Genomic DNA, 16,985 nt, shown 5'->3' on the forward strand with positions numbered 1-16,985 from the left:
CACTGAAAAGTTACTTATAACCAGTCCCCACACTTACGACTATCACAACATCCCCAATTGGCATGTTTTTATGACAGTTGCAGATTCCAGGGTAAAGTTAACACCATTTGTAACCTTCCCAGATGTTTTCTGAAAAGCAAACTCAACAGGAAACTGGATTCACTTAATGACCACACAATTCATTTAACAACTACAATAATTCACTTAACAATTGTGGCAAACAGCTGTGACTCACTTACCAACCCCCCTTGCTTAGCAATGGATATTCTGGTTCTAAATGTGCTCATAAGTCAAGAACTACCTGTAGTATGTAGCCTCTGTATGGCTAACAATGACCAGATTACCAAAAATCTGTAAAGCAAGTAATAATTACTGTTATTTCTCTTTAGCAGATGGAAATCAAACTTAAAACATTAATGGGGCTGTTCAATAAAATCTGAATTTAAATGAAAATTTTTGAACAGAAGCTAATGTTTATAATCATATTTGCCTAGATTCCAACAGTACTGAAATGCCCTCCACTCCTCTGCTCGCAACAGAGAATCCCTGGTGCCACCAGACTTGAAACGTTGGGCTTAGACAGCTTAGAACTGTGCCGCCTTCGGTCTGGCCTAAGCGTAAAATTATCTGCTACAATGTCCTGCCTGTCAATGACTACCTTAGACCTTCAATCACACTAGGACACACAACGTATCCAAACTCAAGGCTCCAAACTCGACTGCAGAAAGTACGACTTCAGCAACCGAGTGGTCAATGCCTGGAATGCGCTACCTGACTCTGTATCCATTTCATGTATTCATAACCACGTTTATATTATATCTATCCAATACTTGCTTGATAAAAATAAATAAAATGAAAAATGAAAAATGAAGGACCTTTTTGCTTTTTAATAAGAACTTTTGAAATAATCTTTTCAAAATTAATGCAGGCCTCTAAGCCAAGCACACCAAGCATAAATAAATATAGTTATTTGGCAATTTCCCTATATTTATTCCCCCCCCCCCCCCCGCTTTCTGCCTAGCAGCATAGTATAATAGCCAAAAATAATGAGTATTTATTAAGTTGGGACATGAAAAGATACTCAGGTGGAGGCTAGAAAACAAAAACAAAAACAAAAAAAGGAATCAAAGGAATTAATGCTGGACCAATAGTTTTATTATGAAAATAAATAAGACATTTGAACTCCTACACTAGATATATCACTATATGTATTTCCCTTCAAACAAATCTTAACTACTTTGTCATACTTACAATCATATTCTCCAAAGCATGTTTAGCAAGCCAACAATTTAAAAACACTGGGATAAATAAATTCTTCAATGAAGGACAGAAAATCTAAGAAAAAAGAACACAACATATGACATATGTGCTCCATTCATTCACTGTAATTGCATCTAAATACAGAAAAAATACATCTAAAATACTTAAGTCCCATATATCTGTGTTTTTTGACTTGATAACAGTAGAGCTGGCAAAACTATAACAGAACACAATTCACCCAAGTAGGAACAATTTTGATATTTGAGCCATTCTTTTTCAATCCCAATCCTTACTTTTGATTAAAATTATTGTCCCAATATAATCTCCAGAAACTTACTTCTGAAGTGAAGTTTACATCTAAACCAAAATAGATAGAACTGAATTAACCATGGGTTAATGACTACAATTTGTGCCTCCCTACGTTTAAGTGTACTGTGTACTGCTTGAGGTAGGATCAAGGCCTTATAGACTGGTGTATGTATGAGTGTGGAGGGGATGATTAAAAAAGATTCCATAAGGCACTTTTGATGGTGGATGTTGCATAAAATGAACAGTATATATCATTTTACAAGAGCATAATTTTGAATTCTGATATCCATCAAACAGAATCATCTGCAAGTAACATGTAACACAAGGAATCTTGTCATTCTTCAGGGATCATATATGATAGATTATAAAATGACTTGAAAGGCACAATCTGCATTCAGTGGGATTAGTGCAACGGAATTGATGAAAAAATGTATTTTCTGTTGCCATTACTTGCAATCAGAATCAACCAATCTTATTCCCAATGGAGCTGCTTCCCTTCTCAAATTCTTATACAAAGAGTTCTTTCAATCTCTACTATATAACTGATAAATACTATCACTATGGGGAAAATGAACGGGGTTTCCTGTGAACTAGAGATCACAAGTCATCTGTCCATATTAAAAGAAAAAAAAATCAAATCAAGGAATTTGTGCTGAGCATTAAAATTGAATGGACCTCATAATTTTTCCATATATTCACAGAAAACCTTGCTTCATTTCATGAATATAATTTTCCAGTCTTCAGGTCGCTGTTCCCTCTCCTCTCCCATAAAAGTCATAGATAGAAACTTACCGTAATGATGAAAGGAATAGCATTGATGATTTCCAGCAGAAAAGGAATGCGTACCACTTGTTCCCATATGTTTCCCTTTTAAAAATCAAGGTAAAATAAAATGCAGCACTAACAGCCAGCAATGATTTTTCCCCGTAGTAAAACCATAATTCATCATAGGTGATACCTGGCAGCATACAGGACGTATATATAGTTCACTGAGAAACATTCAAATTTCTTACTAGGCAAAATAGAGCTGTACATAGCAAATCCTTTTTAGAAGAAGGAGCCGGAGCAATGTCATGTTTGACTAGATGTAAGCTAACCAGCTCTGTCTTCTGTGCAGCTCAGCTGAATAGTCTCCAGAGAGCTCTATTTCCTAATAGCTACATGTACAGGCATGAGTTTTCATATGTACTGTATGTCTGTGTATGTGTGCATCTGTACCTGTATATTTCATGTATATACTTCATGTATGTATGTAGATAACCAGTTTATAGATGATTATGTCGCTCTCAAAAATGGCCCAGGAATGTATACCAAATCACTCTTTCAGTTAGTTGTACAGTACTAACAAAATAAATAAATCTGAAGAATATTTATTCAATTTGAATATAAGAAGCGTAGATAATTGAAGCTTTTCCTAAATTTCCCATTTTTTATCACTGTCATTATTAGAAGTATAAAATGCTTCCTAATAGTTAAAAGAATATAGAGAAACCTTACTACAAAAAACATAACACAGATTTCATTCAGAGTAATAAATATTCAATTACATTTACAAGTCAAATGTGATCAATACAGCAACAATATATTTTAATTTCTAATAAGTGCACGCAACGGAATTATACAGTTTCTGCATTCTTTTTCCTGATATTAAGATGCCGCATCTCAAAAAATAGTATGTCACAGTATCTGGCAGAAAAAATCTTGCTTGAAAAAATGTGCTATCAACTAAAATCTATCTTTCTTTCTCTCTCTCTCTCTCTCTCTCTCTCTCTCTCTCTCTCTCTCTCTCTCTCTCTCTCTCTCTCTCTCTCTCTCTCTCTCTTTGTCCAATTTATATAGCCACCCATCTCACAAGTGACTCTGGGTTGTGCATAACAAAGCAAAAACAACTAATAAAATATTAGTTTCTGAATAAATATTTAGAAATTAATAAAAAAGATTTAAAGTGCATGGTAGTTGGAGAGAGAGAGAGAGAGATTTATTTATCAGAATGTATATTTATTTAATTGCTAGGGTTTTAAAAATAGAAAATTCTGCTATTATCTAAATATTATACTTGAAGACTAAATACACTGCTATGCCTAGAATATCACCCTGCAAAAGACTGGATCATGATGTAATTTGGCTCTGAGAGAATATAATAATAAGTACTTACTTTGTAACTGAGATAGCTCAGTAGTGTAGTTTCCAACAGACTTATTAAAGCCACTGATACCTAGAGGGATAACATGCATGAAAAATTCAGCAATTTCTGAGGACTAAGCAAGCATAGAAAAAATATGTATAGGATTCAGAATAAATAAAAACTATGTGAACAACAAGCACTGAATGTAATCTTTAAATTTTCAAAATCCTTCCATTTCTTAATCTGTGCCTTTTTGTATAATTCAGAAGATAAATGCCTTTGCATTTTGTCTATCCAAAACAACAGCGCTTTATATATTATATTTTTTCTTGAAATTGGCCAATATATACTTAAATATTATCTATTTTTCCCAGCATTGTAGACATTAATCATTCAGCAACAGCTAATTTGTAAAGACAAAGTATTGATCCATACAATAAGCCAGGGAACAGAAAAGGGTCTTGCCATACCAATTAAGAATGAATTTGTCCAGAATGGGATTTATTTCTGTAGTCTTTTTCCAATACTGACCAACTCAATACCTCCTCTGGCATGCCAGAAACCCAGTATATAAACATTATAGCTTCCCACTGCTATTTGACACCCATGTCCAATATTCAGAAACCTTTCCTCATTTTTATACAACAGACAATAATTAACATGAACTGAAGGCAGCATTACAGAGCATTTATGTCATATACAGAATTGATAGAATTGTGTTTCATCCACTACTTGGATCATTTGCCAATATACTAATGCTTCACAGAATCCATTCACTTTTTTGGAATTTGTTCAGGTTTTACATATATTATACTGAAATTAATAGCAGTTGCAGAGTAGCATTCCTCAGTGGCTTATATTTACAGAATCATTATAAATGCCAAGAGATATTATCCAAGCTGATACCTTTATTCCCCAATAAATTTGACTTTTTGCACATCTCAAAATACAGTATGTTAAAAAAGAATTTTACTACATCACTTCAAACTAGCACAGCCCCATTATTTTCAAAACTGGTATTAACCAAACAAATGGCTTAAAATAACTGCTTAGCTACCCAATCTTCTAAGAACTGGCATTTGCAGAAACATGTCATTACTGAGTATGGAATTCTAAATAAAAGATCAGCGTGAGCAACCCTAATTTTAAACTGACATCCCAAGTTAATGAATGACCAGAACTCGGAACGAAAGCATAATCAAGATTCAGCACAGATATTACAAGTTGTGAAGGTATAGAAACATTAGCAAGATCGCAAACATGTTGAAATGGCTCCAAATAAGTAACACTATTCTAGCTGAAGTGAATTAGATGCTGCAATTTTCATGCTTCATTTTGATGACAAAGTCTTCAGTATTCTAAGCGTCTCAATTCCCATAATCCCGTAATTTGGGGTAGAGTCTGAGCAACTGGATGGAGCGGAGCATTTACTGGCTGGATGCCCTTCCCGAAGCCACATGGAGTCCACAGCAGATATTTTTTCTTTGTGTTCTAGGAGGGAAACACCTGCTGCTATCTAGGATTGAACTCTCAACCCTCCAAGGGGGAGGCCAGTGTCTTCACCATTAAGCCACTCAATTCTAAGCATCTCAACTTCACTGTTAATTATTTAGAGGGTGATAAAATCTTACAGCAATTGTGTATGCAGTTTTTTATGGACAATGTGTTCCCAAACCAATAGATTTAAAAATAAGAAGTCATGTCAGCCCTAGAGACTACTATTACTATGCAATCAAGAGGATGCTCTACAATCTACATTGTAAAGCAGGGCTCTTCCTGGACTCCTACCTTCCTGTGTTAGAAAAGATGTGAAGGCTTGAAGAATTTCCTTTAACCTTACAAGGAGAAGGGACTCTAGCAGTGCTTCTACCTTCCTCTCAGGGAAAAACAACATGTCTACATGCTGATAGGAAGTGCTTTTCCATTCCAAATGTGCTCAGGCATAGAGACAGTCTAGAATTAATGTTATTAATTCACAAATTGGCAGCATTTATATTTATTCTATTGTTATAACAATTTATATTGCCATTCATCTCACAACTGTGACAAAGAAAGGGGGGCAAAGAAAAGAAACTCTAGGGGGAAAAAGAATAGTAAATATATCAAGTCAATATAGAAATACAGATTTAAGTAAATAGTATAGATAAGGAGGACGGGTAGAGGGAGAGAGAACAATTTCTTCCCAGTTCCTCTTGAAGGGCCATTAAGCAGCATTGTACAATTCCACAAACTGCACAAAATGCACTAATACATCTAAGTGGTAAAAAATGTAATCATAGGAAAAAAATAATTAGCAGACAAAGAAACAAGCCCTGAAGTAAAATTAGTTCTGACGATGCAACAGTAAGTCTACCTTCTAAAGTTCTTTACAAGTGACAAAAGGCAAATGAAGGAGATGATACGATTAACACTGTACAGTTGGATTCTGAAAAAGCTTCTGACAAAATCTTGGTGGTCGAGGGATAAGAGGCGCTGCTCTTTATAGATTGCTAACTGAGTGGGGGGAAAAAACACCAAAGTGAAATGTGGGGGTAGAGGAGCAATTTTCTCAATGGAAGGAAATAAGAAGTGCCACAGAGCTCTCTGCTGAGATTGGAGCTTTTTAATTTATTCATAAATTATCATGACTTCGGCTAAGCACTCTGAGCTGCCTAAATTTGCAGATGATTCTAGACTATTCAAGTTAATGATAATGAAAGTGTGAAGAGCTACAGAAATGAAATTTAAACTGGATGAGTGGGCAACCAAATGGAAAATACAGTTCAATGTACGCTAAATGTAAAAATTAAGCACGATATGCAGAAAATGGACAGGGAGATTTTCTCAAAAATCAGGACACAGATTACTCAATGAAACTGCTTAAAGTTTTAAATTTAATACAGCAACCACAAGCAACCACATTTTTCCACACAGCCCAGAATTAATTTGAGGAGTTCCATGTTACAAAACAGGAGGATGGCCACTAGCTTGGTTTGTTTCAATACTGATTGGTTCATAGAGAATAGATCTGCAAAGTTTATTGATTATGCACTATTACATAGGTTTGGAGCCTCCAAATATCAGTAGCAAGAGAACAACAGCGCAAGTGTTGTAAATTCCCCCTCCTGCTTTGAACCCCACTGAGGCATCTGGTTGGCCACTGTGGCATGTGATGCACCGAAATGGTTTAGATACCATCCAGATTGAAGCTCTTTTGTAATTGTGCAGTTCTTGGTGTTCTCTGAATTTTATTACCACATATCATCAGTGCATCTTTTGTAATTAGTTCTACAGTTAACTAAATATTACTTTCAGGATATAAAAGTTGCATAAAAACAGCAGTCACACATCCATCTCAACTATCTCCAATAGCTCCACAATAGCATGCAATAATTTTTTTTTATCTCGGCGTGCAGTTAAGATCAAACCTAAGGCAGCGCTTGGGAAACAAAGTCAAAGGCTTATCATCATGAGCCAGGGAGGGTAATACCTTGAAGGATGGCTGTTGAAGCTGTGGCCATTCTTTGTGTGCTATTGTTTGTTTACATGTTGCCTAAATACATATTTATACTGATATATGACATTTATTATATTTATTTATTCTGTTTGTCTATTATGTTCATTACGTTTATTATGTGAACCTGGAAGCCATCTTTTATCTTCTGGACCTCTATTTATATATTGCACAAAATAATGGTTGAAGAAACTGGAAGTGGCTAATCTAATGAAGAGAGAAGGTCCAGGGGTGACATGATAGCAATCTTCCGACAGTTAAGAGGCTGCCACAAAGGAGAGGCAAATTCTCCAAAGCACCTGAAGGCAAGACAAGAAGTCATGGATAGAAAACCTATCAGCCTGAACTGAGGAGAAATTACCTGACAGTGGGAACAATTCATCAGTGGAACAGAAGTTGCCTTCAGAAGTTGTGGATGCTCCATCACTGGAGGTGAAGAAATCTGACAGCCATTTGTCTGGAATGTTATAAGTTCTACTGCTTCAAGGGGATTGGACTAGAAGACCTTAAAGGTCCCTTCCAACTCTGTACCAGATTGAATTATGTTATTACCTGATGAATGGGGCCATCAGGACAACCTTCAGAATCTTATAGTATATCTTCCACGTTATGAGAAGCTGGTGCCTGTACCAAATAGCTCAGATGAAAATGGCTCTGAACGCCCCATCCTCGTGTGAAAACACTGATTGTAAAGAAGTTGTGAAAAGAATTAACTCTAGTGAAACTCCTTGACACTAGGTAGAATCAAGGAGGAACAGAAATTTTCTGAAAAAAATAGAATAGCAACACTGTGCCCACTAGAATATATTCGAAGGTGAGACAAGTGAGCATCTGAAATTGTAGCTGTCATGCATGAGTTATTACATGGGCTCTTATTCTTGTTGGGAAGGGAATCTTAATTATACCTGCAATATATGGAGCTGTAGCAACAGTAGCATTTGTCATTGCTGCTATTAATTATAATCAGAACTGTGAGAAGGGAAGGGTCTCATTGACTTATTAGCCAAAGTGTCATTTATGTGAGAGAATGGAAGTAATGAATACCGTACTGATCTAAGAGCATTTTAAAAATATTTTTGATGGCAAATGTTCAATACAATTTGACCTTGCTTTTTAACACTATTTCTGATGAATGCTCTCCATAGAGAGAGGAAGCCGTCTGACGTAACTCTGGAAATCAGGGTGTTCTGGTGAACTCAGTATAAAACCTATAAACCTGTGAAACAACCAACATAATCACAAAGAAGTCCAAGTACCTTGAAAGTGAGCCAAATGGTCTTCAAATAGTAAGTAAGTATACAGGAGGATCAAGGCCAAAGATTAAGTCTGCTCTACTGAGACAGATGTTGCTAACTTCTAATGAAAGTTCCTGAGTAGTAAACAGCTTTTTCCCTCTGAAAGTCTGGCAGCCTTTAGTTCAGTAAGATTATAGGCAGTTGCAAACAGGATAAACACATGGAGAAAGCTGAATGATGAGATGAACATAATTCCTGCTTGGCAAATTGTGCTGCTTCTGTTAGAAAAAATGTCCCTTTATTCATCTGGCAGGTGAGATTGGACTGCGTCTATTTTCTGCTACCAAGTGATGATATTTGGGCACACGTGTTTGACAGTTGACAATATGAACTGAAGCTCAAGAAGGGGACAGGTTATATTTCTCTAATTTTCTGAGCTTAACCTGGGCAAAAAATGCTATCAATGTTAGGAATAACATTGCTGTCATTGTAGTAGAACCAGGTGCTAAAAATGGAACAAGACTATCTCTTCAATGACTCTGTAAAGTTTCTTGAGGTGGTGAAACTTTGACGGCATAGAAGCATTTCCCCGGGAGAATGTTGTTTTCTTCAGAAACTGTAAGGTACTGAAACATGGCTAAGAAGTGGACCTCTTGTATTAACTAGTAAGGCAGGGTCTCTTCTGTCTGTTGGCAACGATACATTTCAAAGTTAATGAGAGGGGTACTATAGTCATATATATATATATACTAATTTGCAAATGAGATTAATAATTGTTGCAAGCCAATTCAGTTAAAAAAATCTGGCATTGTTCACAAGAATTTATTGTGTCATTTTCATCAAAATAAAAGAAACAAAAGCAGGATAAATGAATCGTAGAGATCTTAACTAAGAAGGGTACACAAGAGGGTCAGGCATCGCACAAGAATTCTGGAGTGGGTTGTGGAGGTTCCTCCTTGAACCCACGGGTCACGGAGGATGTGCAAAATACAGTACAGCACAAGGCAGGAAATTGACGTTCTGGGTGAAAGAGTAGGGAAGGTGTCAAACAGCACCACATGATTGCAAGTATTTGGCAACCGGTTGTAAGTGTGAACAGGTAGCCAAGCAACCAGGTCTCGGTCATGTGACTGTAGGAGTGCTACGGCAGCATACAGAACTTGGGAGGATCAGTTGTAACCACCACCATCTGTTTGATTCTGTCATACTTCAAATAATTAGTGAATGAATGGTCGTAGGTTGAGTATATCCTTTCCTTGTTTAGCAATTGCAATCCCTTCCTTAAACCAGAGGTTGAATGTTTGCTAGGTGTGAAGACGTGGCTGAGACAGAAAGACAGAAGCTGCAAAGATCATTGACTGCTGCAGGCTCATTTAGATAAAACTCTCATACAGCCATGCCAGCATTACTCTCACTGCCACATGCACTGTTGTTAGGCACAAAATCTGATTATAAAGCACACACATTGGTTGGGGTTTTAAAAAAAACACCTAATATTACATTTGCAAATAGTCTTTAAACCAGGTAGACATTAAGCAAGGACTGGTTGTAACTTCTTGACTGATAATCATAATAACCATACTAAATGTCTTCAGAGAAAAATATTATAAAATATACAATATATATTTGTAGAATGACCTTTGCACTCACTAATTTGCCATTCTGTTAATAAATACTCCTCTTTTACTCTAAAATGTTATTAAACGCATGTAAAATCTACAAAAATGAAAGTATACGTTACCTGTAATCCCCACAAAGGTAAGCTTCGATTCACCCAAATAATAAGTGACCTGAAAAATTACAGCAACAAAGGGAATGGATTTATGTATTTATTTGGGGGGAGGAGAAAACCTTATCTGAACAAGCTATTCTCCCTCCACATTCAAATTAACACTCTGAAATTATTTTTATTTTTCTTGAATTTTTCTCATGAATTCAAAATATTTTGATTTATGAGGGAAGAGCAGAGGGAGATACTCTGGAGTTAAGAAACTGATTAGATGTTTCAGATAATAATGCATGAAGTAATCTACGGCTTACTTTCCTATCCAATGCTGCAATCACATCAAATGTCCTAAGTTCTATGGAACTCATTACTGGTCCTCCTGCGTTACTCATCTGAATAGTGGGCATAAAATAGAATGGCTGGGAGCAGTTCTTATATTGGGCCAAAATAATAATACTCCACCCACCCAAAAAATGGGATTTATTTATTTTTGTTTGTATGTATGGTGCAAGTAGCAGCTTTGTTCTTGTCTCTGTTTTCAGAACTGAAGTCAACCATGGCTTCATCAAATAGATACACATGCAATACACATTCATACATTTCTTTATGTTCTTAGCAATTTTTCTCTGTGAAATCCTGCAGATTTATATAACTTGAAGAAAATTTAAGAAATAGTTAAGGTAATGTATTGGAATAATGGTAATAGTTGTACATTACTTCAATTGTGAGAAACGGGTCTTCCATGAAGAGAGGGAAGACATTATTTAATTGCTTTCTCAATGGTCAGTACTATATTTTTTTTAAGTGACAGAATGTTTAATAGACCCTGAAAACAGAGAGGAGAGAACAGGGTTGGTTTTGCTGCATTATACCTTGTAAACACAGCCAGTGAATAACCTATGAAGCATTTCAGTTTGACTAATCAAAATGAAATTTCTTTCCTGATATAGAATCCAGAGTGCTTTCATATTATTACTAAAATATTTGCAAATTCTAAATTCAATTTACTTAATTTGTTTCAAAATATTTCTTCCTATCCACATCAGGCTTGAGTTCATCCGGGGTAACTCTAATCACCTCTACCCATTTTGCACAAAGGATAGCTCCTGCTAATATCGATAAGCACATTATTTAGGAAAAGAATCTAATAATTTAAGTTAAAAACATCGATTTGCTGCTATAAACACATCCTTAAACTTACCAATCTATCTCTGCAGAAATGTTGTTTTGACTGGAACATCCTTGGTTTAATTCCTTGCTAGCAGACATCCAAATGTAAAATCCATTTTCATTTAGAAAACAGCGTCATATCATAATGAAATATGTTATAGAAAAAAAGAAAGCCAGACAAAATCATTAGTTTGTTATAATAATATTTTAAAGGGTTGTAAAATATCATGCTGGTTAAAATTTTAAAATGAAAGACAATAAATGTGGGTTATCCTGGGTGAGGTTTGTTCAGTTAATGAAGAAATATATTGTTAAACATTGTTTTTTAAAACAACATTTTAAAATGTTAACTTGAGATATTTAGAACACAGAACTAAATGAATTTTATGAAACATAACATATGTAAGAGCATATCCTTGCTTAATTATATATATATATATATATATTAATATACCAAAACAAAAACAAAACAAATAATAAAACCACTCATATTTTAATGGAGTTATTATGAAGATTTTGGCTGGCTGTAAATTATGGGAATATAACAATGTAAGTCAATATAAAAGGTGTATGTATGTGTGTATATATCTATATATCGATAGATCTATATATCTATAGACAGATAGACACACATACATATATATACCATATATACCATATATACCATATATATATATATATATATATATGTTATATTTATGCTGATAAATAAATAAAGGGAGACTAGTATAGATCTATTTCAAGCTATTTAGCTCTCATCAGCTAGCCATACCCTATGTTGGGAATCGAACCTGTGCTCTATTGCCTCTTAGGCATATTTGGGCATACCAGGGGTTGTGACTTTATATGTGTGTGTGTGTGTGTGTGTGTGTGTGTGTGTGTGTGTGTGTGTGTGTGTGTATATATATATATATATATATGGTATATATATATGGTATATATATATATATATATATGGTACATATATATATATGGTATATTTGTGTGCTGATAAATAAATAAAGGCACACAAATATAACACAAAAATAACAAAGGCAACAGTATCTATACTAGTCTCCCTTTATTTATTTATCAGCACAAATACAACAAAATGTAACAAAAAGGCAACAGTAAAAATATTGGGTTTCTGCCTGGATGGTCTCTTGTGACGGGCCGAAGGACAGAGAATGGAAGTAGTGATCTTCCTCCCATGTTTGGGCATACCGGGGGTTGTAAAAAAAAATCTTATATATATATAGAGCCGAGGTGGCGCAGTGGTTAGGGTGCAGTACTGAAGGCCACTACAGCTGACTGTTATCTGCAGTTCAGCGGTTCTAATCTCACCGGCTCAAGGTTGACTCAGCTTTCCGTCCTTCCGAGGTGGGTGAAATGAGGACCCGGATTGTTGGGGGCAATATGCTGACTCTCTGTAAACCGCTTAGAGAGGGCTGAAAGCCCTATGAAGCGGTATATAAGTCTAACTGCTATTGCTATATATATATATATATATATGTATGTATGTATGTATGTATGTATGTATGTATGTATGTTTGTGTGTGTGTGTGTGTGTGTGTATAGATAGATAGATAGATAGATAGATAGATAGATAGATAGATAGATAGATAGATAGATAGATAGATAGATAGATAGATAGAAGGATAGAATAAAATAGAATAGAATAGAATTCTTTTATTGGCCAAGTATGATTGGACACACAAGGAATTTGTCTCTGGTGCAGATGCTTTCAGTGTACATAAAAAGACATGAAAACATACATTCATCAAGAATCATAAGGTCCAACACTTAATGATAGTTATAGGGTACAAATAAACAATCAGGAATGTATGTATGTATGTATGTATGTATGTATGTATGTATGTATGTATGTATAGGTACACACACACACACACACACAGACACATATATGCAGGTCTTGGCGTATTCGGGTCTTTTCCTGTGTTAAGATTGACAGTATCTTGGCGACGTTTCGTCACACTCGTCATCTTCAGGCTGGTGCCTTTGGCTTCGTGCTTCTGCGAGCAAAGCGTGATCGGAGCTGCCGTTTTTCTATAAATATAGGTGGGGGCATGTGGAATAATGTTGGCTTTGTTGCTTTAAACGGATTGGTTGGCTGTGTTGTCACATCTTGATTGGTTGATGGAACTGATGTTTGGTGAGGGTGATTGGTGATGGTGTCCTGGGTTGTTCTGGGTCCTGTGTCGGTTTTTGTGGCTGTCAGTTTTTGTGGCTGGGACTCGTGTATTGACTAGAGCCAGTTTCCAGATGTCTGGTAGGCATATACCTACCATATACATCCACATACAGAGAGAGAATATATAATGAAAAGTCTATGTCTGTCCTGTCCTGTCCTGTCCGTCCATCTATCTCTCTATCTCTTTGATAAAGTTATTTAAAACCCCATTTATTTCATGGACAATTAGGAATTGATTTGATAAATTTGCTAATTGAAAAATACCAATTGATCTACAATATAATTCTAGAGACTTCTGTTAGTAACCATTTTAAATGATTCATCACTCTGTATAAATGAACTGATAAGCAGCTGCTTAACATTCTTTTTTTTAAACCTTTGCTCTCTGCTTTATGTACATTATATTTTGCAATGTCCTGTAAATATTATGCATTTATTCGATTCTGTTGAGGCCGGATGCGACCCACATGGCCACCCTGGAAATTCTAAGGGTTTGCCCTGTGTCACTTTGCCCCCCCCCCCCATGCCACCCAGGCGTGTGTGCGTGCGTGCGCACAGGCCCAGTTTTCCATTGTTTCCAGTGGGGAAAATATTTCCTTTGCTGTATTTCCAGTCTGAATTACACCACCGCAGGGTCCCTACAGCAGAGCCCATTTGAGGATTATACATATAGAAAGGCAACCAACAAGCATTAAAGTTGTTGCATATAAAAAACGGAGGAGGTCTGATGAACTATCAGAGCCATCATTTTGACAATTTTGCTGTACTGCTGTCTGTGGACACCCCATGAAATACACGCATGGGATAAACTGAGTCTGGTATGTTCTCAGTCACAAACTACTAGCAAAAGTGGCATTTGGTCACAAGGCATCGAGAAATGTTTCCCCTTTTGCATTTGAGCATCCAAGAAGGGACAGGAAAGACAAAGAAAAAGAAGGAAAGAGTGGAAGGAAAAAGAAGAAAAGAGAAGAAGGAAGGATGGAAGGAATGAAAGAGATTATAATGAGAGAGAGTGAGGGTCTGAGATAAATCCTGCCTTAATACTTGGCCACCAACGGCCCTGTTGCCTTTTCCCATCCCCTTGCCCCCTCCCTCCTGACCTCTCCTGGTGGTCTCCCATCCTATCACAGAGGATGCTTTGGTTACAAAGCCTTGTCTCCTCGCAAGGAGAGAGAGTTGGCCTCCCTCTGACCCACACACTTTGCCCTCCCACACACAACATGAGCAATCCGGCCAAGGAGAGTGAACAGAGCAGCAGTGGGAGTGGCCACGCTCACCATACCTACCACAGCGCCCCAAAGTCAACCTCAATCCTGATGCGGTTCTCAATGAAATTGACTTTGACACCCCTGTTTTAAAAGAAATGTTTTGATTGTTTAGGATAATTAATTAATTAATTCCGACAGCTTCTGGGGGCTCCCTAACCTTCCTACCTGCCCCCTGAGCTTGCCAGCAGCCGCTGACGAGCCTCCCCGTGGTGCCTCAACCGTGGTGGTCGCGGAAGGGAGCTTCACTCCAAGCTGCCTGTCCCGTGCATCAGGAAGGCTGTATGAGAAGTTTTCACTTGCAGGGAAAAAAATAATAAAACCTAATGCTTCCTAAATTATCTACTGACAACAAAAGCAAAAAATTAGGCTACACGAGACTGTTTGGAGAGTCCAACTTGCTGTCCAAGAACTGGATCTCTCCAACTGCGTCCTTTTAAGGCAACTGAGTTTTTTAAACTGAGCCTCTAAAGGGAGCAGGAGGCGTGGCTACACAAACTTTGAACTCAGTCCTTGGGCAGCAAGCTGAAGTTAACCCATGCTTGGACACTCCAAGCAGCGCCTAGGAGAAATAAACATTGTCAGAGTTATTAGCAGTCTTTTTCAAAAGTAGTAACAGAATAATAATACAGGGATATGCAAAATCCTTCAGTAAACATTCACAAAAAAGATATTCAAATCAACTGCTTGATTTCAAATCAAATCATGATTTATTTGACAAGGGGAAAGCCAACTTCACCAGAGCCATAGGATGCCAAAAGCACAGCTACTCCCGTCCTTGTTTTCCTATTTTTCTACCTTTATTATTGCCTTTGTTGGATTTTAAAATTAGGGGCAAAGAATACCTTTCAAATGAATTCAGATGAAAAGTGGTTCCATATCAAGATTGAATATTAATTAATAACACCTACAGGGATAATGTATTAAAATGTATGCATGCTATTTTGTTAAAAATCATTGCTTCTCAAAAGAAAGAAAAAATCTCATTAATAGAAATGAACTGTGAGGGGACAGAATCTCAACTTGTTTTCAAATTAACAGAGGCCTAAAATAAGACAACAAAAAGAAAACAGGCAAATACAAAGAAACAACTGGATTTTCTAATTTAGCCTGGCTCTTGATTATAGAGCAGAATCCTATTTTTAATTATTATCGACAAACTACTTATGTTTTGGACTGTGTTTGGATCTTCCTTTTGGGTGCCAATCACATTTTAAAAACATTAATGTCAAATTAAAGATAGAATTAGTAGTAATTTTGGGGAGGTATGGTGATTTAAACATATATTATCCTCCGACTTTCCAACTTTAACATTGAGAAAAATAGGAATTGGAAATAGCTGCAAACTAAAAGCTATATATGTGCCAATCCCACATTTAAATATTAGAATTTTTTCAGTTAACCTAGAAAATAGCACAGCTATGTAGAGGAATAATAACGATATCCCTGGAAACTGCCAAGCTGTCTAGTAATGGGAAGATTCATTCATAGCACACTAGTTTGCAGCAATCTCCTGATTTCTCCTACTATTTTATTCATTAATTTTTATTTATTAGATTTATGCGCCAAGAGTCTCGCCTACCAATATGTCATCTACTTGGTTGTTCTCTCCCAAGAGATGAGCTTCAATGTGGACATAACTGTCATTTTTGAAATAATTCTTTCAGCATTATTAGATTATAAGCAGTACATTTTATATTCCAGCTATTAAAATAAACAGCTCTGGCAGTCTTTGAAGAGTTATGATCCTAGGAGATACAATAATTATGGGAAACAAATAAGACTTAATTACTAACTTTTTCTTTAAAACCACTGCAACTTTAATAAACATTCTACAGAATAAAATGTACAAATGATGTTTTTATTGGTTTGTTAGAATTACATGATCAAAAGAAAAGGTTACTATAGTTAGATGACTGAGAATATTTATATTGAGCTGTGATGCATTTCATCAAAGTGATCAAAGTAGTAAATTTCCAAAGTTTAATAACGTTTCCTCTATACTGCATCTGTTTGAAACATAATTAAAATGAAGGTAAAGACAAGGGAAGGGAGATACCTCTAAAAAAATAAATTGAACAAAATACCTAGGCAATGTTTAAATTTCTCTACAAAGTCAAGCTAATGCTGTGAACTTCATCTGAAGCCAATCCTAAAAGTATTTTTTTTCTTCCCAATACTATAAATTTGTGCCCAAGACAGACTTGCATG

The 16,985-nt window shown here is 36.1% G+C and overlaps 1 protein-coding gene across 1 annotated transcript in view; it reads right to left on the reverse strand.

Moving 5' to 3' along the window:
• Positions 1-16,985, reverse strand: part of LOC116508883 (potassium channel subfamily T member 2-like) — a 127,304-nt gene that overhangs the window by 14,950 nt on the left and 95,369 nt on the right. The window contains 5 exon segments of the mRNA XM_032217679.1: positions 1,252-1,335; positions 2,362-2,436; positions 3,725-3,784; positions 10,164-10,212; positions 11,350-11,406. Of these exon segments, the coding sequence (XP_032073570.1) occupies positions 1,252-1,335; positions 2,362-2,436; positions 3,725-3,784; positions 10,164-10,212; positions 11,350-11,406 (325 nt within the window).

The sequence above is a fragment of the Thamnophis elegans genome, chromosome 5, assembly GCF_009769535.1.
Source record: "Thamnophis elegans isolate rThaEle1 chromosome 5, rThaEle1.pri, whole genome shotgun sequence".
NCBI classification, from domain to species: domain Eukaryota; kingdom Metazoa; phylum Chordata; class Lepidosauria; order Squamata; family Colubridae; genus Thamnophis; species Thamnophis elegans.